This window comes from Asterias rubens, chromosome 16, assembly GCF_902459465.1.
Source record: "Asterias rubens chromosome 16, eAstRub1.3, whole genome shotgun sequence".
Lineage (NCBI taxonomy): Eukaryota > Metazoa > Echinodermata > Asteroidea > Forcipulatida > Asteriidae > Asterias > Asterias rubens.
In genome coordinates this window covers 7,107,134-7,129,889 of record NC_047077.1, presented here as the reverse complement: position 1 = coordinate 7,129,889, position 22,756 = coordinate 7,107,134, and the positions used below count along the sequence as shown (strand labels likewise).

At 40.4% G+C, this 22,756-nt stretch overlaps 1 protein-coding gene across 2 annotated transcripts in view; it reads right to left on the bottom strand.

The window, feature by feature from the left end:
• LOC117300708 (diacylglycerol kinase theta-like) overlaps window positions 1-22,756 on the bottom strand; it is a 90,849-nt gene continuing 68,093 nt past the window's right edge. For both annotated transcript variants that reach the window (XM_033784460.1, XM_033784461.1), the window contains 16 exons: window positions 18,901-19,001; window positions 18,095-18,167; window positions 17,389-17,489; window positions 16,870-17,010; window positions 15,607-15,720; window positions 14,919-15,072; window positions 13,100-13,147; window positions 11,582-11,697; window positions 9,691-9,842; window positions 8,384-8,532; window positions 7,891-7,999; window positions 7,515-7,715; window positions 6,698-6,853; window positions 5,301-5,469; window positions 4,735-4,833; window positions 1-3,781 (listed from right to left, as the gene is read on the bottom strand). In XM_033784460.1, the coding sequence (XP_033640351.1) occupies window positions 3,638-3,781; window positions 4,735-4,833; window positions 5,301-5,469; window positions 6,698-6,853; window positions 7,515-7,715; window positions 7,891-7,999; window positions 8,384-8,532; window positions 9,691-9,842; window positions 11,582-11,697; window positions 13,100-13,147; window positions 14,919-15,072; window positions 15,607-15,720; window positions 16,870-17,010; window positions 17,389-17,489; window positions 18,095-18,167; window positions 18,901-19,001 (2,027 nt within the window). In that variant the 3' untranslated portion in view covers window positions 1-3,637. The remainder of the gene's footprint in view (window positions 3,782-4,734; window positions 4,834-5,300; window positions 5,470-6,697; window positions 6,854-7,514; window positions 7,716-7,890; window positions 8,000-8,383; window positions 8,533-9,690; window positions 9,843-11,581; window positions 11,698-13,099; window positions 13,148-14,918; window positions 15,073-15,606; window positions 15,721-16,869; window positions 17,011-17,388; window positions 17,490-18,094; window positions 18,168-18,900; window positions 19,002-22,756) is intronic.

Genomic DNA, 22,756 nt, shown 5'->3' with positions numbered 1-22,756 from the left:
TTCGTGCTTAAGCAAAATTTTTGCTTAAGCAGTTCTATGAAATTGGCCCCAGATAGTTTTGTGTGTTTGAATTTATTCACCATGTTATTTTGGAACTACAGAGCTTCCTTGCTTTTCTGGTTGATAATTTGTGTTTCCAAATTGGATACCATTTCTGATGTACTAATGAGACAGAAGTCAATTTCAGTTTTTAAATATCTCATGTGACGAAGTTTACATTTCTGTGAGAGGGCAGTGTTACTTTATCTTGAATTCTTTATTCTTGTCCACCATCTAAACTAGATTTCAATGGCAACCATATGAAATGTATCCAATTTTTCACAAGATTTCAGGAAACAGTTTTTCAATTTCTTCACAGTATTTCCTGGACAGTGAGAAATATTTTGTGTCCCAACTCTGTTTTAAAAACAACTGCTAGTGTGAACAAAATTTTCACAATGAGAGTGTGAAATATTTCCATAATTTTCACAAGGTTTTGTGAAAACAGTCATTAATTTCAGTTAATTTTTTCTCAGTTTATGCTGTTAAGACTCAATGCTAGTTTTGAACAAATGTTTCACAAGATTTTGTGAAAACAGTGTGATAAATTTCAGTTATTTTCTCTCAGTTAATGCTGCTAAGTCGAAATGCTGTTCTGAAACACTTCAAAAATTGCAAACTAAATTTTCACCACGAGAGTGTGAAACATTTCCGTAATTTTCACAAGGTTTTGTGAAAACAGTGTGATTAGTGTCAGCTTCTCTCAGTTAAATGCTGGTGAGTCACAACACTGCTCTGAAACAACTGACTAAAATATGGAAAGACTAGGATAAACCACCATGCAGCAACAAAATTATTACTTTTTTTCTCTTTTTTTTTGAGTAAGACCAGCTCCTCAAAGTAATTAAAAAGTATTAACCATATAATTTACGATTTGTTTTATATCTACAGGGAAGAAAATAAAATCAAATTGAGTAAACATTTGTTGACAAATTTATAACATTATTTAATTGTTGTTGTTTTTAAATGTACAATTACTAAATGTGCATGTAACAGTAACTTATAAAACAAATGTTTTGAATAATCAGTGTCTCATTCACAATTGTTTTTGTTTGTTGTTGCATAAAATGCTTAAAGTCCATTTATAGTCCACGTTTCTGTTCCGTGTATGACTAACCCCGAGCGTCAATAGTTTAAAAACAAGAAAAAAAGGCAAAATCGTCACAGAATGCTAAACGGTCGATTAGTTAAAATTTAAATTCTTAATCCTGAAGTCCCCCTAAAAACAATCCACAAAAAAAAAGCAAAATGTACAAAATACGTGTCGATTAAAAGTCAGTAACTATCAGTGTCTAGAGCCTGCATAAGGTGCAAAAAATGGATAAACTTTAAAACGTTTAAATCAAGTATATTTGGTGCTGTTATATATTAGTACTTTCATGGAAAATTCCACATGCATGTAAGTAACAAGGCTGTCTCCAAGCTAGTTTAAAAACATCTGGTGCAGCATGGAGCTCTTTGAGTCCATTGATAACCACCATTCTTCCAATATTTAAAAAAAAAAATGTTTAATAATAAAAAAATCCCCCTAAACAATTTTGTGACGGTAAGACGTCCAAATCATTCAAATATCAAATAAGTTCATCTCTCCACTAATGTATGAAACACACTGGACCTTTAGGGCTTTTTGTGTCCCGCAGACAAAAACCCCCACCAAGAACTCAAGTGAGATTCGAACCTGAGCAGATTGTCTCAACTGCTAGACAGCCAGCTGGCCTGGTGACAAGGGGTTCGTTCGACCGCTACATTTATTAGTGGGTATAATAAATAACAGCATATGCAAACAGACGGCCACAAATGGCTGCTAAATTTGACCCAACTCCAAATCCAGCCAAAACTTTGCAGTTTAGAGAGTTGAAACCAAATCATATTTCTCCCAGACATTTTTTACCCCAGAAGGAATATGAAAATTAACTTATAAATAAGTATGAATATTTAAACCTGTCACTGATTTTTTTTTTTTAAAACAAAAATTCTCTCCATGCATGTGGCAATAAGCTGTAAAGGCAGCTAAAACCTAGTGTGAAAACACCAAGTACAAAAAATACAGTCATTAAAAAAAAACAATAAAAAAACCTCAATCCTCCTGATCGAATCGTTCTTTTAAAATTCTATAAAACAGTAATCACTCTTATCTCCTGTACTAACACTATCCATTTTGTTTACAGAGAATTATTGTAAATTTTTTCACATGAATATCATTGTATAACTTCATTTCCAATGGCAACGCTTCACAACCGTTCCAAATTTACACATTGCACAAAAATGGCAGCTTTTGTTTGTTTGTTTCGTAGCAGTCGGATTACCGTGGTAACCATTTCTCTATATGAAAGGTCATCTGGTACAACCCAGATGACTTGGCAACCTGCTAAGCAACTGTCGCTAAGTGTTCTTGAAAAAAAACAAAATCTGATTTCTCACAAAATATCATCTTCTGCTAAAGAATACAGATAGGGTCTCAAGAATGCAGGAATTTAAAACGGACAAAGAAAGTGGAACCAAATTCCTCTTATACCACTTGAATTTTCCAGAAACTTCCAGACCCGAACCTATCCAGCCAAACATCCATGCATGGCATGGGGCCAGAAATACCACCTTTATACATTGTGCGAGTCAAATTTCTTTGGAGTTTAGAATGGATAAAAAAAAAAATTCAAAATGGAGTTAGCGTTAACGACAACCTCAGCAGCCAGGCAAAAAATGTTGCTTAACAAATTTAATTGCTAAGCAAACGTTTGCAGGGAGCAAGACATGGACACTACAATGTTGGCAACCTGTTTTATCTTTGTCTTTGTCTTTGTGCTTAGCATAGATTGTATGCTAAGCGAAATTGGCTTCCCAGAGGTCCTGGTGTAACAAAGAAGGCCTGAAGCACCATTGGAGACAAATGGGGGCTCGACTCGAAACAATGAGCTAAGACTGATCTTAAGATGTTTATAGATCTTAATTGCTAAGCAAAGTGTGATGTCACAATACACATCACTACAACGATGCAGACAACTCATCTTAAGATGAATCTTAGTGCTCTTTCAAATCCGTCTGGACTTTCGACACCTAAAGTAGGAATCCATGCTTGGCTTTAGGATTCAGCACTCCATGCGTCAGCACTCCACGCGTCACAGATTTGATGTCACGAAAAAAACGTTCCATTGGTGTAATAGTGCCAGGGCGAACACCGCGTGCCCGAGGACCTTACGATATTCACAGCAGTCCAAAAATCTTCAAGAAGGAATGCCAGAACACCATGTAACTGCAGACCTTACATTATTTATGGCTGACTAAAAATCTCTCAGAAGGATCGCCGGAATGCGCACAAACAATTGTCCATCTTTTTGCACGAGCATGGTGGTTGCTGTACCACTCCCTTTTCTCCGTCTGCTTTCGTTTCGGTCATTTGTGTTTACAGACACAACATAGTTCTATGAGGTAGGGTACACTCAACAGTTTGTTTTAAAATTGGAAAGTATGAGTTAGGGATTCAATGAAGATGAAGCCAAATCGTCGGTCTAAAGAAACATCATGAGGGGTAAAGTTGGCAGAAGAAAAAAAAGAAACTTTTGTTGTTTTTTTTGTCGGTAATTATTTGGGGTAACGATTCTCAAACCTGGCTCCCTTCGTCGCTCTTCATTGCAACGAGTCGGGCTTGTTCTCGTCGTGGGCTCGTCTGGCCGTCGTTGCTGTTGAGGGCAGGCTCCGTGTTCCTACGCTTGATCTTGGACTTGGACTTCTTCAACATGGTCGCCTAGTCAAATGAAAACAAGTTTGAAAACAAAATTAACAGCTGGCTCCAAGATATTAGCCCCTTTCAAGTTGTATCTGTTATCCCGGTGGAAAACAGCCAAGGGAAGGCCCCGGGAGTTCGGTCAACCCAGCAACTTATTCACACTGTCCCCGCCTAGGTCCCTATTCCAAGGGGTTCCAGTTGCACGGGGTATTTCAAGAATACCCCAGGGTTTTACCGCTTACCCCTACTCCAGAGCAGGGGGGGGGGGGGCTACTCCCTGGGGTATGCTCATTTGCTGGGGTAGATCAGGAGTAAAGCGTTTCCAGTGTGAAAGCAAGTGTGAAAGTGCCGGCCATTATTCCCAGGGGATGCCTGTGGGGAATAGAGTAGTGTGAAAAGGGGCTATTGATTGGGCTATTTGTAAATCAAAAAGTTTCAAACAGGAACAAAGATTATCCAAAATTTATCAAAAGATTTTCCAAAGAGCAGTATTAGAAATCACAATAGGGTTGTCGGTTCAAATCCTGCCTGGGAAGCCCATGGATTTTTCTCTGCAAGAGAACAGAGTATACAGTGCTGAAAGGAACTTTACAGAATTGGTAAGAAACAAAAATCGTGAAGATCACAGATTTACATCAAACTTTACACGGTCTAATGATGATGATAGTTGAAAATATACCTTTAAATATTTCTGTCTGAAATGTCAGATTTGATGAGAAATAAATTATCGAATTTCGCGTTATTGCTCAGTGAGCATTACATTAAAAATGTGTTATCGGTTTTTCACTATTTTCTCGTGACCCAGATGTCCGATCGATCTCAAACTTCCAAAGGTTTGTCAGTTTACAGGCATGTACATGATGGATTACATAAGTGTTTTACACTGCAAGCAACTGGTTTGTTAGCAAAAACCAAATCTGTAATGTTCCTTTAACAAACACTAGCCAAAGGCAATATTTGTTTTCCTCTACCTGTAGTGCGGATCGACACACAACCACCTGACCTGCTAACTGCATCCATGGCTCCCCGTCCACCTGCACAGGCATGTCAGTGTTAAGCCATATACGGATCTGTGAACCAGGGAAAGAGGTACGAGGGCATTAACAGTCGATAAAGACCATGAGTTTAAAATATCGAATGTCCAAGCAGTGCCAAACTAAAATTTCAGTTTTTGTGGGAGGAAACCACTAGAAAACCCACGCAGTCAGGTAGGGACTGAAAACTCAATCTGTGAACCAGGGAAAGAGGTACGAGGGCATTAATAGTCAATAAAGACCATGAGTTTAAAATATCGAATGTCCAAGCAGTGCCAAACTAAAATTTCAGTTTTTGTGGGAGGAAACCACTAGAAAACCCACGCAGTCAGGTAGGGACTGAAAACTCAATCCACATAGTGCCCTCGATGGGATTCAAACCAGGGTCCCAGAGGTGGAAGGCGAGGCAAGACACCACTACACCAACCTGACCACCTGATTTGCAGATACCAGCATGGAAATAGTTTGTGCAAGAATTACTTGACTTAATTATCTCGTCTTACATTTGCCCCCTGGGCGAGTCGAATCCCTGTGCGTAGCCCGCTCTGTATCTGCCCAAGGTGCACCACGCCCGTCACACCCACTAGCTCCAACAGTCCGTCATCGTGACGACACTTCTTAAAGATTGTATCCTGACTGTCCACACCCCAGGGGTCAGCTCCGCCTCCCCAACTACAAGATACACGAAGAGAGAAACACTCAACAAGGGGCAGTTTTCATGGTCAAATGTAATGTGAGTAACTACAGGGCTCAAATTTTGGAGAAAAATACAGAAAACTACAGGGATCAAATTTTGGAGAAAAATACAGAAAACTACAGGGCTTGTTACTGACCAAAATTGTTTTTACAGAACTAAAACTCAAAATGAAAAAAAGAAAGAACAAAATCCTGACATAGCTTTACATACATTCAACTGTTTTTTTTTTAAACAAGTACTAAGAATGTTAGAGAAAATTTATCTCATTTGTCTTTATAGTTAATTAAAACTTCAATACTAAATGTAGAATTGATAGGTACCATGTTTTCTAGCGGGCCTATAAAGCCTACATTTGAACACGATATTACACGCTAGTTCATGAGTGTCATGAAATTTTCTTATGATCCCCAAGAAAAATCCGTGAGCATTCAAATGTGAAACGCTTTTTTTCTTGGAGATTGCCTGGAACTGGTTGCCTGTAAATTACCTTGTGTGTCATGGCGCTAAGAAAACAACATCCAGATGCCTATATTCTAAACCATTCTGAATACGAAAACATACTATAACCTAAAGTAGTAGTCCCAGCCGATTGTCTACCTTCTGCCTAGGTAGTAGTTAAAAAGCAGGACAGTTCTTTTCAGAACTAAGAAGTCTCCCAAAATCCGAAAATCTACTCTGCGGTAGTAGAATTTATACCAAGACAGTTCTCTAAAGAACAAAATCTACCTGGCAAGAAACACACACATGGTGTTACCGCAAACCAAATATATATTGATACCTCACCACGCAATGCCTCAAATCATTAAAACATCTACACAGTTTCACATTAGCGCTGTTGGAACAACAATCACTGCGAGAAGATTAATCAAGTTTTAATGGATAATATTTAAATTCTCAACCACAAAAGATCACATTTTCCTTTGTGCCCGTAACTCCTCAAGCCGGGCTACATCTTGTAAATTACTTCCTGTGCATAGCACTAGGACTACAACATCCAGATGCCTATGTCCTTAATCATTCCGAGGGTTCGACTCCCCGTGTGGGTTCGACTCCCCGTCTTGACACTTGTGTCCTTTAGCAAGACACAACCATGATTGCTTGGGGAGGTAGTGCTTTCTGCTCTAATGGATGATAACTAAGCCTACATCCAATGGCCCCTGGAAAAGTAAAATTAATAAAAAAAATCAATAAATTATTATATACCTTGAGATATTGAGAATGAGTATTCCTTCAATGGTTGGGAGTTCAATCTGTCTTCCGTCTACCTCTACTCTCAACTCCTTCTGTAACTCCTTGCAAGATGTCCTCCTACCCAGCTTCCTCATACCAAGGCGAAAGTAAACTCCTTTATTATGCAACCTTACAAGAAAGAAGACAAGTTTCAAGTTTATTTATTTGTCCACGGTATCAACATCATTCTAATACTGCAGGGGCGGAGCCCTTTGAGAAGCAGAGCTTTTTTAAGCATGGGCCCCCGACAGGCCTGCTCATTGAGCACCAGGAGCCATAAGAGAACAGCGTAATAGAGTGTGAAAATTACACAGCACGAGGCATGGGCTCAATGAGCAAGCTGTATTTAACCTATAGACCCCTTGCAATACGCGCAGCTTACTCAAATGTGCCTATCCTGGGTGTCATTTTGGGTGTCAAAATCGTATACAAACATGCACATAAGAGAGTTGACACCCAAAATTACGCACATTGTTCAGAGGCGCGCTCTGTAATGTGTAAGAAAGCAAAAGCTCCCTCTTGCAGAACGCGAAATGCTATAGGAACGCTGAGATCACAACGATTGGTGACTATTTTAAAGTGATTCTGTAATCCAGTCTGCTCCAGATGCATCCAGTTCAGGCTTCAATCTATCACATTTGATAAGTAGCTTAAAGAAAGCGGACCGGTCAAAACTAGCTACAACTGGACCCATCCGGTTTGTACCACTCATCTATTAATAACAGTTGATGAGTAGTTGAAAGTAGACCTGTAAACCAGTTTACGCCTGACCCAACCAGTTCCCACTCACCTACTGTTGAACTTTTCTGGTTTCTCCTCCCTAGCCATATGGAATCCCAGACAGAGGTCTGCATCAATGCCAATACCGAAGTAATTATTCATGACGAACATGTTCGGCATGTCCTCATTTCCAGAGCTGCTATTGGACGAGTTGGACTTGTTGTCGCACTCCATCAGCTTCGATTGGTCCGTTTCAAAGATCACCGTCCATCTGAGAGCAGTACGAGAACAATTTTGAATGTTAAGTTTTTAAGAGGGCGACTGGGATTCAGCGAGCTTATCGCTGCAAATAGCTAGTCAATTTATAATAATCAATTCCTATTAAACTAAGTACAATTTCACAATACTAAAACAAGTTACAAAGGATATGACCCCTGAACTCTGACCTGTCTAGTTTGACCTCCTCTGAATCCACAACGGATTGTAAGATAGAGTAGAGTTCATCACCCTGCTGGTAACCACCTCCCCACTTCAGCACTCTTGAAAGGTCATTTCCTGTAGGTCAAATAAAGGTCAAAGATCATCAATAAAGCAATGACAACAACATCATGCAGATTTAATAGGTGTTTTAAAGATTTGCATTGGGGATAAAGAATATTCATTTTGGTTTTACCCATACACCGTTGTGTGTTAGCACTGTAATGTATATAATTCAGTTTCCCCAAGTTCTGTGCAAATTTAACATCTATTAAATCGTTCCCACACTCATTTTTGGCTTAGCACAAAGAATTGCTGAGCAGTATTTTCAAATACAATATTCAAATCTAACACGCAAATGGCTTATTCGACCAGTTTTCTCTAGCTGACCATCTTCTGGGGTTGATTTGACCAGTGTACTCTGACCATCTTCTGGGGGGGGGGGGGGGAGGTGCGACTAACCTGTTCCCAGGGGTAGAATAGCGATGGCGGGGTTGCTGCACACTGATTCCTGCCCTACATCATCCAGACACTGTAGGACCCACCCTACTGTGCCGTCTCCACCGCAGATCAAGATCCTATACTCAGGCAGCTGACTGAATGCATGCAACCTGGAGGGAGAAAAGTAGTGATGGCATTTGGAGACAATTTGTTTGTGTACAATGTAGCATATTTTCAGAAATGATTTGTTTTGTAGCTAAACCACTTAACGTCGGAGAGCGTGTTCACTTGCACATTTTTAAGAGACACCAGAATGAAAGACTTGTTGAAGACAGATATAAATAGTGACCATGCATAAGGATTGTTGATGTGAAATCACACCCAGAACGTTATGTACTAAATGAGTTCAACAGCTTTGGATGTGTTGACTGCACCATGAATGCACTCAGTGTCTCAAACTTTGTTTTATATTGGTTGATTAAAAACATTTCAAAAGTCACAGCAAAAAGCCGCATTGTATTTGAATTACATACATTACAATAAATATGTTAAAAATATAGATTTATATAAAAAAAACGGCACAAAGCCCACAAAAGACCTACGATAAAAACATGGAACACCAAGAAAATAAAATTATTATAAGTTACAACAAAAATTACAACATTGACAGGACGTCATGGTACAGACTGGGCAAAAGGTGCTGGAATCAAAGCTTGATATCACTCTTTAGATTATTAGGTGATCCCCAAGATTAAAAGATGTCTACAGGCTGCCATGACCAAGGTATCTGTAAAATTCCATGGCTGATTATCAGTCATGGCGTAGGACCCAAGTCACAAAGATGGCTTCCGTGCAACTTCCTCAAAACATACCTGTAAATCCCAACGGCAAACACCACTATGTTTATTGTGTTTACTTCATCTAGTCAGGGTTCCTATACTCAACAATAATACTCCACCAAAATATGTTAGGGGGTTTGGTGTTTAGCAAATTGATAGTGTGGGTGGTGCTGGAATGTTTGTTTAACAGCTTGGGAGACCTTGTACTTAGCCTCTGAAAACCTGTGATTGAGAAGAGATTTGAATTTTGTGGTACAAAGACAAGATCTAAGATTAAGTGGAAGAGAGTTCCGGATGCGAGGCGAAGCTAAAGAAAAGGACCGGTAGCCCCAGGAGTGTCTAGACTTGGGTTCAACGAGAAGAAGCAGGGAACTTGATCAAAGATTCCTCGACGGAGTGTAAACTTGTACAGTAGTTCTGAGGTTTAGTGGGGAGCCTTGCCATTAAGTGCTTAGTGGAAAATGAGCATGAGCTTGAAGATGTACTTACCCAGGTAGAGGGCCTCCTTGGCAGAGATTCATAACCTGGTACGGATTGACCATCTTAGACAAGATGTCAAAGACCTCTATGCCCTGGCAACCTCCACTCTTAACATTGATGAATAGCAGGAGAGGTGTGGCCTCTGGTCTTAAGCAATCCATCTGGAGAAAACAAAAGCACAGAATAAAATGCTAAGTTTAATTTAACACCTTCAAGCTGGGCTGAACCTCATCAAGCTGTTGATGAGCAAACGTTCTGCTTAGCAAACTTCTTTGCTAAGCAAGAGAAGGGTGGGGTACCAGTCACAGGAATGTTAACATTATTTTGGCTGGTAACCTATATCTGTTGACGTAACTTGAGGCCAAAAACAACTGTTTGCATTTGTAGGTTCTTTGGGTGGTAACCAGTAAGCCAATTCTTTTTTCTTACCCTTTCTCTTAAAGCCATTGGACACTTTCGGTACAGAAAAAAAATTAAAAGTTCACAGATTTACAAATAACTTACAGGGGTAATGGTGAAAGACTTCTCTTGAAATATTATTCCATGAAATGCTTGATTTTTTGAGAAAACATTAAATCAATTCTCGATATCGAGAATTACGAATTTATTTTAAACACATGTCATGACATGGCGAAACGTGCGGAAACAAGGGTGGGTTTTCCCGTTATTTTCTCCCGATTAAGCCTAAATTTTCACTGGTTTGTTATTTTATATAGAAGTTGTGATACACAAAGTGTGGGCCTTGGACAATACTGTTTACCGAAAGTGTCCAACGGCTTTAGGCAAGATTTTTCTGTGGAAAGCAAGTTGTTACAGGTTTATCACATGGGCCCTGTTTGACACAAACACCCCTTCCCTGAACTTATGCTCCAATACAACATCACTTCTTATCCAGTTATTGATACCACACCTCAGCATACTTGGGGTGATGGATCTTTTTATAATAATAATTAATAATAATTTGGGGGCTAATCATCCTTACTCGCAGCTATGAGCTGAATTGCGAAGGATACGGCTACAACGTGTTCGAGAAGCAGGCATGCAAGGGCGCCTTTGGCTGCCAGCCACATCAACCCATTATGACCACGGAGCACAGCCAAGATTGAAAGTGTTTGATTTTTCCCGAGGGAGGAAAACCGGATAGTCTGGAAAACCCTTGTTGCACAGCAGAGAACCAACGCACAACTCAACTCACATATGGCCCTGGCCGGGGATCGAACCGGGGTCACCTTGGTGAGAGGCGAGCGCTTTACGCACAAGCCAAGCATGCCACCAATTATTGCTTTTTATTGCCAATTATTGCTTTTCAGCCGCTGTCGTGGCCAAGCTGTTGAGAGCACTGGACTCAAGTTCTGGTGTTTCTGATCAGGGTGTGGGTTCAAGTACTGTTCGTGACAGGTGTGTCCTTAAGCAAGACACAAACAATTATTGCTTCTTCCTTTGGAAAGATAATCAAACATATTGACAAATCCATTTAAAGACACTAGACACTATTAGTAATTGTCAAAGACCAGTCTTCTCACTTGGTGTATCTCAACATATGCATATAATAACAAACCTGTGAAAATTTGAGCTCAATTGGTCGTCGAAGTTGCGAGATAACTATGAAAGAAAAAACACCCTTGTCACACGAAGTAGTGTGCTTTCAGATGCTTGATTTCGAGACCTCAAAATCTAAATCTGAGGTCTCAAAATCAAATTCGTGCAAAATTACTTCTTTCTCGAAAACTACGTTACTTCAGAGGGAGCCGTTTCTCACAATGTTTTATACTATCAACAGCTCTCCACTGCGTGTTACCAAGTAAGGTTTTATGCTAATAATTATTTTGAGTAACTACCAATAGTGTCCACTGCCTTTAAATCTGAACAGTTGGCAGGTATGTGTAGATTAATTTCTTACATGAATTTCTGGGAGGAACAGACAGTTGACTGGTTTCTCCTCATAAGTTGCATCTTTGATTACGTGATAGGCCTGCACAGCAGCGTCATGGTCCTCAAATGCTACTATTGCTGCTCCTGAATCATACCACAAAAAAAAAAAGTTAGGACGAACTGACGCCAGATGTCTGTCTGTATCTGTCGAATACTACAACAAACTCCTCACAGGATATATAAGTTGCAGATGTGGTGTGGGCAAGTGGACAAAAATGAGTGGTGAGCTCCCCTTATGAAAGTGCTCATTTGGATTTTATCTACATGTAGCCTAGTTTTGAATGAGTCTATTGAAGGAGCTTCTCTTATATATAATGGTAGGCGGTTCCGTTCAACGAGGGTTCTTGGAACAAAGGACAATTTGTAACAGTCCTTATTGGTTGAAGGGTGGGTGAACGCAATTGATGAAGATTTCCTAGTGAGAGTGTGGTTCCCCTGTCATGTCATGGCTCAACATTGACACTGAAGCACAGGTTTGATGCCAGTGATTTTAGTGTCAGCCCAGTAAAACTTTTGACTTGGCAAATCAGATGACTGAAACAAAAGGCCTGCCAGAATGTCCAGAGCGTGGCAGAGCACTCACTCCCCATGCAACGCTTCGTTTTTCGACCACACAAAGATGACAGTTGGTAGTGGGAAAAAGGGTAAAATTCTCTTTTTCTGTTTGGGGTTATTGTGTGATCTTGAATTCCAGGCCTTGGTTCTTGTACAGACCCTATTCACAACGGGCAGCGCACATACACGTCTCCTGTCCACCCTTTTGTGCATCAAATCTTGCACAAAAAGAATGGACTCCTCCCAAAAAGGCAGAAATGGTAGACGCGCATTGTTCGGGGGTGCCTAAACATGTGTACCACCCTTTTGTGCACGTTTTGACACACAAAATGGCAGACAGAAGACTTGCGTGTATGTGCGCTGTGCGTTGAAAATAGGATCTATTGCTAGAAGAAGATCACGCATCACCAAGAGGCTTCCACTGTAGTATTTTGGCCTCAAGTTTGAGCAGACCAAGATTCCATCCTTGATTCCAGCTATGGTTCCTGCCATGGGCCCAATGGATGGCCATTCCTCAAGGCTTTTTTGTCCACGGTGTAGCAGTATACCACTAGCAGACTAACTCAAGTCTTACAGTCTCTATTCTCGTATCATCTTGATTAAAGCTCGACTAGCCTCTAGCATAACGAAGTTGTTACCTTCTTTACATGGTGTCAGAAGTGGGATTTAATTCTTAACCCATCATGGCCACTTTTCTGCTCTATTGGCGAAATGGTAATTTCTCGAAAGAGAAACAACAAATCCTGATGCTTCAAACAGAATCTTGGTTCTCAAGTTTTGATGGACTAGACATCAAAGTGTAGGTTTCAACCCCAGTCACGACACTTGTTAATCACTCAAAACATGAAAACTCTTTGTGCCTATTTTGTCAGCTCTACCAATCCTGAATAGTACCATCGTCAACATTTCAACAAAGATTGACAAGACTCACCGTATTGTACATAGACTTTTCCTACTGAGGTATACAAAGGACATCCCGCTGTGAGTTAAAAATAAATAAATACAAAATGCTGATTAATAACAAGCTTTCCCATCGGTCGAATCAATCAACTTTGCAGGTCACACGGTACTGGACAATCTAAGGGAAAATTGGAACAGTTACGGAACAATTTACCAGATGTTGTCAAATGGGCTTTAACACAAACGTAGTCCCAAACCCACTTCAAAACCAAGAATCAACTGCCATAATTGTTGATTTCTAAATCATGTAAACAGCTATAGTGACCTCACTGTCATTAGTACGGTTTTATTGTTGCTACTGTTATTATTAGTTATCACAAAAAGCATGAGCGGATAACTGGAAAATATGGCGCTTCTGCCTCCCATATCAAACAAAGCTAAAGGAAGCGTTGTATGCTTCGGTTTGCTTGAAGATAATATTATTGATAGAGAGGGCATGCACATTGGGCACAGGCTTCACATTCTGAAGGTTCTACTTGGAACACTTTTGCAATCTTTATTTTGTAATTTTGTTTTCCTATGAGATATTGCCTAACATGACAAGGCCTCGGACAGCCATTCTAAGGTGAGGGCCACACTGAACTGATTTGGGCCGACGACCCAAATCAACTGCTACCAGGGGTCACAATGCCACCTACTCCTAAGGCTGAAACAGGGTTAACCCCTTCACAGTCAGTAAGGATGTAGGCATGGGTATCATCCACTAGGAACCACCTACTCCTAAGGCTGAAACAGGGTTAACCCCTTCACAGTCAGTAAGGATGTAGGCATGGGTATCATCCACTAGGAACCACCTACTCCTAAGGCTGAAACAGGGTTAACCCCTTCACAGTCAGTAAGGATGTAGGCATGGGTATCATCCACTAGGAACCACCTACTCCTAGGACTGAAACAGGGTTAACCCCTTCACAGTAAGTAAGGATGTAGGCATGGGTATCATCCACTAGGAACCACCTACTCCTAAGGCTGAAACAGGGTTAACCCCTTCACAGTCAGTAAGGATGTAGGCATGGGTATCATCCACTAGGAACCACCTACTCCTAGGACTGAAACAGGGTTAACCCCTTCACAGTCAGTAAGGATGTAGGCATGGGTATCATCAACTAGGAACCACCTACTCCTAGGGCTGAAACAGGGTTAACCCCTTCACAGTCAGTAAGGATGTCGGCATGGGTATCATCAACTAGGAACCTGGCTGGTAGAGCAGAATGCACTATGAGAGGGCTACTGCCACCAGGGGCACGCTGTCACCTACTCCTAAGGCTGAAACAGGGTTAACCCCTTCACAGTCAGTAAGGATGTAGGCATGGGTATCATCCACTAGGAACCACCTACTCCTAAGGCTGAAACAGGGTTAACCCCTTCACAGTCAGTAAGGATGTAGGCATGGGTATCATCCACTAGGAACCACCTACTCCTAGGACTGAAACAGGGTTAACCCCTTCACAGTCAGTTAGGATGTAGGCATGGGTATCATCAACTAGGAACCTGGCTGGTAGAGCAGAATGCACTATGAGAGGGCTACTGCCACCAGGGGCACGCTGTCACCTACTCCTAAGGCTGAAACAGGGTTAACCCCTTCACAGTCAGTAAGGATGTAGGCATGGGTATCATCAACTAGGAACCTGGCTGGTAGTGCAGAATGCAGAATGCACTACCTTCCCAACTTTTTACAAACAATTTGATCAAGGGCACAACTATCATGAAATGGATTCAAACCCCCACTCTGCTGCTTACAACACCAGTGAACTAGACCCCTCAGCCACCAAAAAGCCAAACTCCCAACTCACCTTCTTCTAGGAAATGTCTAATGATGTATTTGTACTTATGCTCCGAGAGATTGATAGGGAGGTTGCCAACGAACATCTGAGCAGCGTTGACTGGCTTCCTCTCATCACGTCTCTTTAGATGATACCTAGTCAGTCTCATCTGAAGCAAGGAGTTCTGGGTTGGAGGTTCAAACAGAAGGAGGTAGGGTCATAGCAATAGAAGCCGGAGAACACTGAGCTCGGCCCCCCCGTGTGTCCCCTGTGGACGGGGCTTACTGCACCACGTGACACGCGTGTATGGCAAAATGATCATCACATGACATGCCCATAGACCATGTACATGTAGACCACTTCTACAGGATTTCATTGGTCAATATTCGTGACGTCTACTTTATGGCAAAAAAAATATGGCGTACGTGTATCGATAAAAGTGGTCTCACAATGAAATTGCATCCACAATGTCGCACAAAAACTTGGGAGCATGAAGCCCAATATTAACTCTTATCCTTGGTTTTAAAAGCCCTACTCTGCAATCTGGGGCGTTATTGTATGGTTTAGTCTTCATTTTTGTATTAATTTGATCTTAAAAAAAAATAAAACATTGGGGGGGGGGGGGCAAACAAAAAACAGATTTTGTATTTTTTTAGGGCAATAAAATGGAATTCCAAATAAAAAATGAGAAATCTCATCCATGGAGTCTTTTACTTACCCGTCTAGCTTTGAGAAGTTGCGGCCATGGACACTCATCCTGGTCCATCTCACGCTCCCTGATGTCATGCTCTATGATCATCTCAAGTAATGCAAACCCCTCTGGGTCTTCATCCTGTCAAAGGTCAATAAAGGTCAACAAAGGTCAATAGGTCAGCAGGTTAAAGTCTCAAGAAAATAATTGCAGGCAGCTTTTTAGATTCTGATAAGAGTGGACTTAATAGTGGGCTTCTAATATAGCGCGCATATCTGTCACTCAGTGACACTCCTGGCGCTGAAACATACAGTATTTCATGTGTATTTCCTGAAGGTATGTGGGACTATTTTTGAATTGTAGACCTAATCCACAGAGATGAAAGGCAGGGAAAGAATCCACTGAGCCAACCTGATCCCCTGCTGGACCAATCAACTGCATGTACCCATAGTGAGGCTGCAAGGATAAAATAGTCAGGTCCCTTTTTAACAAATAGTATTCCACTATCACAATAAATAAGAGAAACCAGCAGACAATGGGGTGTACACAGGGTACCAGATATTAGACTGTCAAATTGTACAAATTCTTTTCACCCCAAAAAGTCCCAAAGAAGTATGCTCCCCTTAACGTTTCTCGCGCTATCAATCACAAATCTAATCCCGTCTAGCAAACACTTTTTGTACTTTGGTGACCTTTCCGATTGAGAAACCCCCGTTCCGATCCGCTGACTCTCAACGAGTCATGCTGGCCATATTGGCTCTGCATGAGTGAGCACCGAGTCGGTTGGTCAGTACAGATGGTGGTCACTGCATGGGAGTTGTCCATGAGTACAAAGCGTACAATTAATTAGATCTCGGTTTGCAGTTACACCATGCACATCTCACATGGTGTTGTCGTACACCTTGTTGATTTGAATACAAGATTGTATCCGACCATTCTGAGATTCAAATGGGAATTAATTAGACGTTGGATGGCGGGTGATTTCAATGGATCTTTACCTGGGCCCAATTTCCTAAAGCTGCTTATTAAAGCAACAAAACAAAACTCAGGGATGACATTTTTTGTGCTTAAGAAGCACAAAAAACAGCTAAGGACAAAAAATGTATGCTTACCAGAATAACTTTACCAGCCAAAATACCATGTTACAAAATACTCAGGGATGACATTTTGTGTGTGTACGTATGACGTCGAATGCAAGGGGTCTATAGCAGTCTGTTTATCAGGCCTTGACTGAGAGACACTATATCCTAGGATATTGAATCTCCCTCATGGACTGTCTTTATGACTTACCACTAAACCAAACTTGTGCAGTGCCATCTCGATGATTTCCTTGACGGAGATGTAGCTGGTGATGGAAACGGTTACATACTCCACTGGTACCTTCATGGTCCCTGGGTAAACTTTAATAAGACCTTTCTTGGCTTTTGTGTCCTGCAATCAAACAAAAATTCAGAAATAGTGCTTTTATATGTACACTAGATAGTAATAATACTCGATAGTAATTATACTTGGTTCTCATGTGCTAGATCAAGGCACTGTCAGGGCTCAATTTTAACACTAGACCTTTTAGTGTTTGTAAAATTTTGGTCTAATGGATCGGTCTATTCGAGATAAAGCCTAGTTCAAACTTCCTGCAAATGCGAATGTAAAGCGAATTTTGACGCCAAAGCGCTATTTCGCAGCGAATGTTTCGCAAGAACTGAGAATCTTACGGATTTGTGGCGTCAAAATCTGCTTTGCATTGTCATTTGCAGGAAGTATGAAACGGGCTTTAGTCCCCCACTGTGGGCGGAGTCATGATATACATACCTGGTATCGTAGGATGAGGGAGGGGATCTTGACGCCCAGTTGCTTGCTGAGTTGACCCGCCTGCTCCGCGTCACCCAACCTCCGCTCCTGATTATCAGAATCTACAAATAACAATAAAAATAATAATAATAATAATAATAATAATAATAACAACAATAATAACAGTGGCTTCTTGGGTGGGATTCGAACCCACAACCCATGCAACTATAGAGCAGTGTCTTAAAAACTAGACCACCTAGATGTATATGGGTAAAACCAAAAATGAGTAGAAGTAGAATTGTTGAACTAGCTTGACCTGAATCATGTCTAGTCACGTACATGTATGGTCTGATGAATAGCCTTCTATACACGTAACGATTTGGAGCCAGCCAATTGATAGTGGTTGCTTCATTGGTTGTCATACATTTGTTTTGCCTCTGTGACACAGCGCACAGGAATCACCATACACCTCTGTTAATATTCATGCATGGCGTCACCATTCTAACCCAAAATGTGGCCACGGGGACACCTCACGCTACCACCAATACCAGCCACTCGATCCTAGTTGCAGTGGCCACGCCGATGTCCTCGTTCCGGGTTAGAATGGTGACATCATGCATGAATATTAAGAGAGGCAAACGACTTGATGAAGTAAAATTCTCAAGTTTGAAATCCTGGACAGAGGAAAGGGGGTTGGAGGCGAGAGGAGGGGCACTTCAGTTCTTACCATTTTCGGATGTTTCAGCCAGGTAGTATAGGTTAGGGTTGTCTGAAATATGCAGGGCCCTCATTGCAGCTTCCTGGAGTGATGAAACAAATGAAACAAGATAAAAACATGTCAAGCAACAGAGCCACAATAGGGAGACTGCCAACATTTGGGCTAGATAGATCAGTTGGTAGAACACCGACACATTAATCTGGAGGCCACCAGTGACTCCAAAATTGAAATCCTGATGTAGTAAATTTGTTTAATGGAAATATATTTATGGGAATCAAAGTGCATTAAATGGGTCTTAAACCACATGTTTAAACACGGTAAGGCCTGGTACAAACCAGGCCCCACCGTGTTAAAACAACTAGGGAAACCTCTTCACTGCACTTTGATTCCCATTCCCTTAGTGATACATGATTTCTTCAACGAAACATGCACTACAAAGTACTAGAAATTATTTTTAAGAAGAGTTACACACTAAAATCTGGACCAATTAAGAACTCACTCCGTGGTAGTGCAGTTAATAACGATCCTATAAGCTCAAAGTAGTAGTCCCAGCCGATTTGTTTACCTTTTACTGAAAAAGCAGGACAGTTCTTTTCAGAACTGAGAAGTCTCTCGAAAAATCTACTCCGCGGTAGTAGAATATAGCAAGACAGTTCTCTAAAGAACAAACTCTACCTGGAAAGTAGGTACACTAATGGTGTTACTGCAAACCAAATATTGATACCTCCTCACCATGCAATGCCTCCAAATCCCATATAAACATTTACTAGGAACAATTTCTGGCAAAAAAAGCAAGGCTGCTTGAATTGACCTACCACAACTTGTGCAGCCGTGGTGTCTTTTGCAACTGAAATGCTGTGTGATGATTTCCGCCTCATTGAGGATTTGCCATCATAGATTCTCAGCAGTTGGCCATCTGTAACAGAGAGAGCAAGGACAGGATTGAGTCCAGTGAATGTGGGGAAAACAAAAAACTGCATCGTCATGAATCAATGTTGCTTATTACAAGCTTGTCATAACCCAAGACGAATTTCAAAGAGCGGCTTAAGCAGAAAATGTTGCTTAATAGCTAAGCACAACAAAAAGATGCTTAAATCAGGATAAAGTTACTAGCCAAAATACCATCCACATGTACAACCTGTGAGTGGTATCCTGCTTATTTTGTCTAAGCAGAAAATCTTTAAGCAATATTTTTTGCCAAGCGGCTCTATGAATTGGATCCAGAGCCGAATTTCATAGAGCTGCTTTACCAGAAAATATTGCTGAATAGAAATGAGCAGGATACCACTCACTAATTGTACAAGTGATATAGTAGTTTGACCGGTAATTATGGTAAGCATAATTTGGGTGTGCTAAGCCACTTTCTGTGCATAATAGGCAGCTCTATAAAAATGGGCCCAGAGTTGAGTTAAATAGAGCTGCATAAGCACAGAATGTATACCTACCAGAATAAAGTAACCAGCCAACATACCATGTCATATATAACATCTGTGACTGGTACCCTATAAATTTTTGGTAAGCAGAGAACTGTTACCAGTTGTTTTCTGTTCTATGAAACTAGGCCCTACTAAGCAAAAAATAGCAGGGAACAAGTCATAAACAACATATGTTAAATCACATTGTGGCTGGTAACCTGTTTATATCACCATTCTGAGTCCTTTCCACATTTGTTCTTCTTTTAGCCCCATAACAAGAGTGGCTTTTTAGCCTTGTTTGGGGCGAACTTGCATTAAAACAAAAATATTTAACAAAAAATTCCTGCATCACACCTTTAATGTGGGCACATTTTAATAAAGCCATTCACAAATATAACAAGCAAATTCATCATTAAATTCTACCACAGTGGCTAGCCGGGAGGTAATGCGAACCGCAATTAATCAACCCCTCGTTTATAAATTGGTGAACCCGAGGTAAATGCACTTTCACAGTATAATTAGGAATATTTCATTTTTTAAAGAGCAGGTGATGACAACCTTCAGACAAATTCACCTCCAGAAAGAATAATAAAAAACAACAAGAGATTAAAGGGGATGTATACTGTTGGTAATCACTCTTAACAATTAATGGCAATAACAACTATTGGTTAGAAGCCTACAACAGCTTTTAGACAGCTTGAGAAACATTTCACTTCGATTAATGTGGTTATGTAAAAAAAAAAATATACCCCCTATCGAGATATACTTTAAATCCTACAATATGGGAAAGTATGGCTCATCCAGCATCTCAACCACAATATACATGTCAATATTAAAGCTTGACGATGACTAGAGCAACCTAGTCGAAACGTTGAGACCAATTCAGAACTGACTCCGTGGCAGTACAATTAATTACGATCCTATAAGCTAAAGTAGTAGTCCAGTCTATTTCTATAACATCCGCCCTGGTAATAGTTAAAAAGCAGGACAGTTCTTTTCAGAACTGAGAAGTCTCCCGAACCTCCGATTATCTACTCCGCGGCAGTAGAATAAAGCAAGACAGTTCCCTAAGAACAACTCTACCTGGCAAGTAGATACACACATGGTGTTACCGCAAACCAAATATACATCAATATTAAAGCCATTTGCGAGTTAGATTTGAATATTATTTGGTACAATGACAAGCTTGGTCACAGGTTTAAATTCGATTTCCTCAGAAAATAGAGACCGTTGCTTTGTCACATTTATTTGTTTATTTTATTTTAATTCTTCGGACAAAACAATGATTCGGGGTAAGAGACAGTGGGTGCGTTTGTTTCGCTTCCCTGGGTCGAACCCGGTGTGTGGCGTTTTTTTTTTCCAGGACGAACGTGGGTAATTATCTGCACATGTTTGTCCTAGAAAAAAAAACACGCCACACACCGGGGTCGACCCAGGGAAGCTAAACGAACGCACCCGGTAAACACCCATACACAATTCTGAATGAATGTGTATCGCACACAATGGTACCTTAGTTTGCTCATTTGGAGGTTGGTCTTACAAACCAAACCATTTGACATAGCAACCGTACGTACAGTGTGAGGAAATGAAATGTAAGTGGTAACTTGTGACCAAGCACATCATTGTACCACATTTTATTCAAATCTAACTCACAAATGGCTTATTGGGGTATATTTCTACATGTACTGTTTCATGCACCATTTATAATTACCTCATAGAATGATTTATGGACATATTAGTTTTTACTCTCTTTTTTTTATACAAATGGCGACCCACAAAAAACAGGTCACAATAGCAACCTCAAACCCCTGTGCCTATCCTGAAAAAAAATGTGTGGCTGTGACATCTTTATAATTTTTTGGGGACCAAACTATCTAGATGTGGGTATATTTATACCTCGTTTGAGTTCTTCCTGATTGCCCCCCCCCCCCAATTGAAAGCAATCGTGGTTTATGAAAATTTTTATTTGACAAACAAATGTCTATAGTATAAATCAATTCAAACCAAAACTTAACAATCACATTTGGCGATATATAAATGTTTCATCTCTAATTAAGACCCTTTAAATGTCTCTGTATCTGGAAAGCGATCATAAATTGTACTAGTATTCTGCTCGTCCGAACAGCATTGAAAAGACATAAGGTTGTGACGTCAATGAGTATGCAGTGGCCAGCCACAGGGAAGGACTGGTTATTACCGCAACGTTGTCACTGCATCTACTTCTCATTCTAACCTTTAAAGGGGGAGACGCAGTGTAAAAGTGCACTTCGGCAGATGTCATACCCAACAGCAATACAGGTTTTTGTAACAACATTCAATTCATGTTTTTAAATGTAATCACTTCTGTATAGTTTGTCAAATAATCTTCACATTTAAAAAGACAATTGCCATCAAGGACACCAGCTACCCAAACACTGGAACCATCATCCATCAGAACTGTTCAATTAAATTAAATTGAATTCAATTCAATATTAGGTTTATTCAATACTCCTTTTGGGAAAATAGACCTTCATCATGGTGCAGCCATCTTGAACACTCCCAATAATATCAGTGTTGCCAAACCGAGGCAGGAAGAACAAAATAGTCTGGTTCCTATATGAAAAATGACTATTTCCCATTTGGAGTGAGCGTTTTATTCATTCTTTTTTTTAATCGATGTGATCAATTTGTCAGAATTTTCTCGTCACCCAGATTGCTGATAGATCTCAAACTTCTACAGGTTTGTCATTTCATGCAAAATGGTGGGTTACATAAAAGTATGTACACTGCCAGCAACTGCTTTGTTAACAAAGCCAATTCTGTAATGTTCCTTTAAACTGCATGTATGATGGAAAGAAGATAGCCAGGTTTGTGTTGTTCAGTTTGACTGTTGCAAAGGAAGTCCAGCGGCAGATTTAGAAAACAAGAATTCTCGTAATTTGAAAGCTGTCATCGTTTATAAGCTTTATAATTCTTCTAGCTGTTGCTAAGGCAACGAGTGACAAACAATTGTCCACAAGGGCATCTTGGTGACACCATGCCAAAAAAAAAAAAAATAATAATCCTGATTTGGGGAGGGTGGAAATTCATCCAAGAGTATTTAGTGTCGTTGCTCTGGAAACTGCTGACAAATTACTGATATGTAAGGGCATTTTGGTTTGCGCGCACTTCAACTTCAAACAACAACTCAATCTGGTATGAAACGACTTGATAAATGGGAGAAAAGTGGCATCGGTTCTGATGTTCCTGAGATTGGTTTTTAAATGGCCCTAAAGAC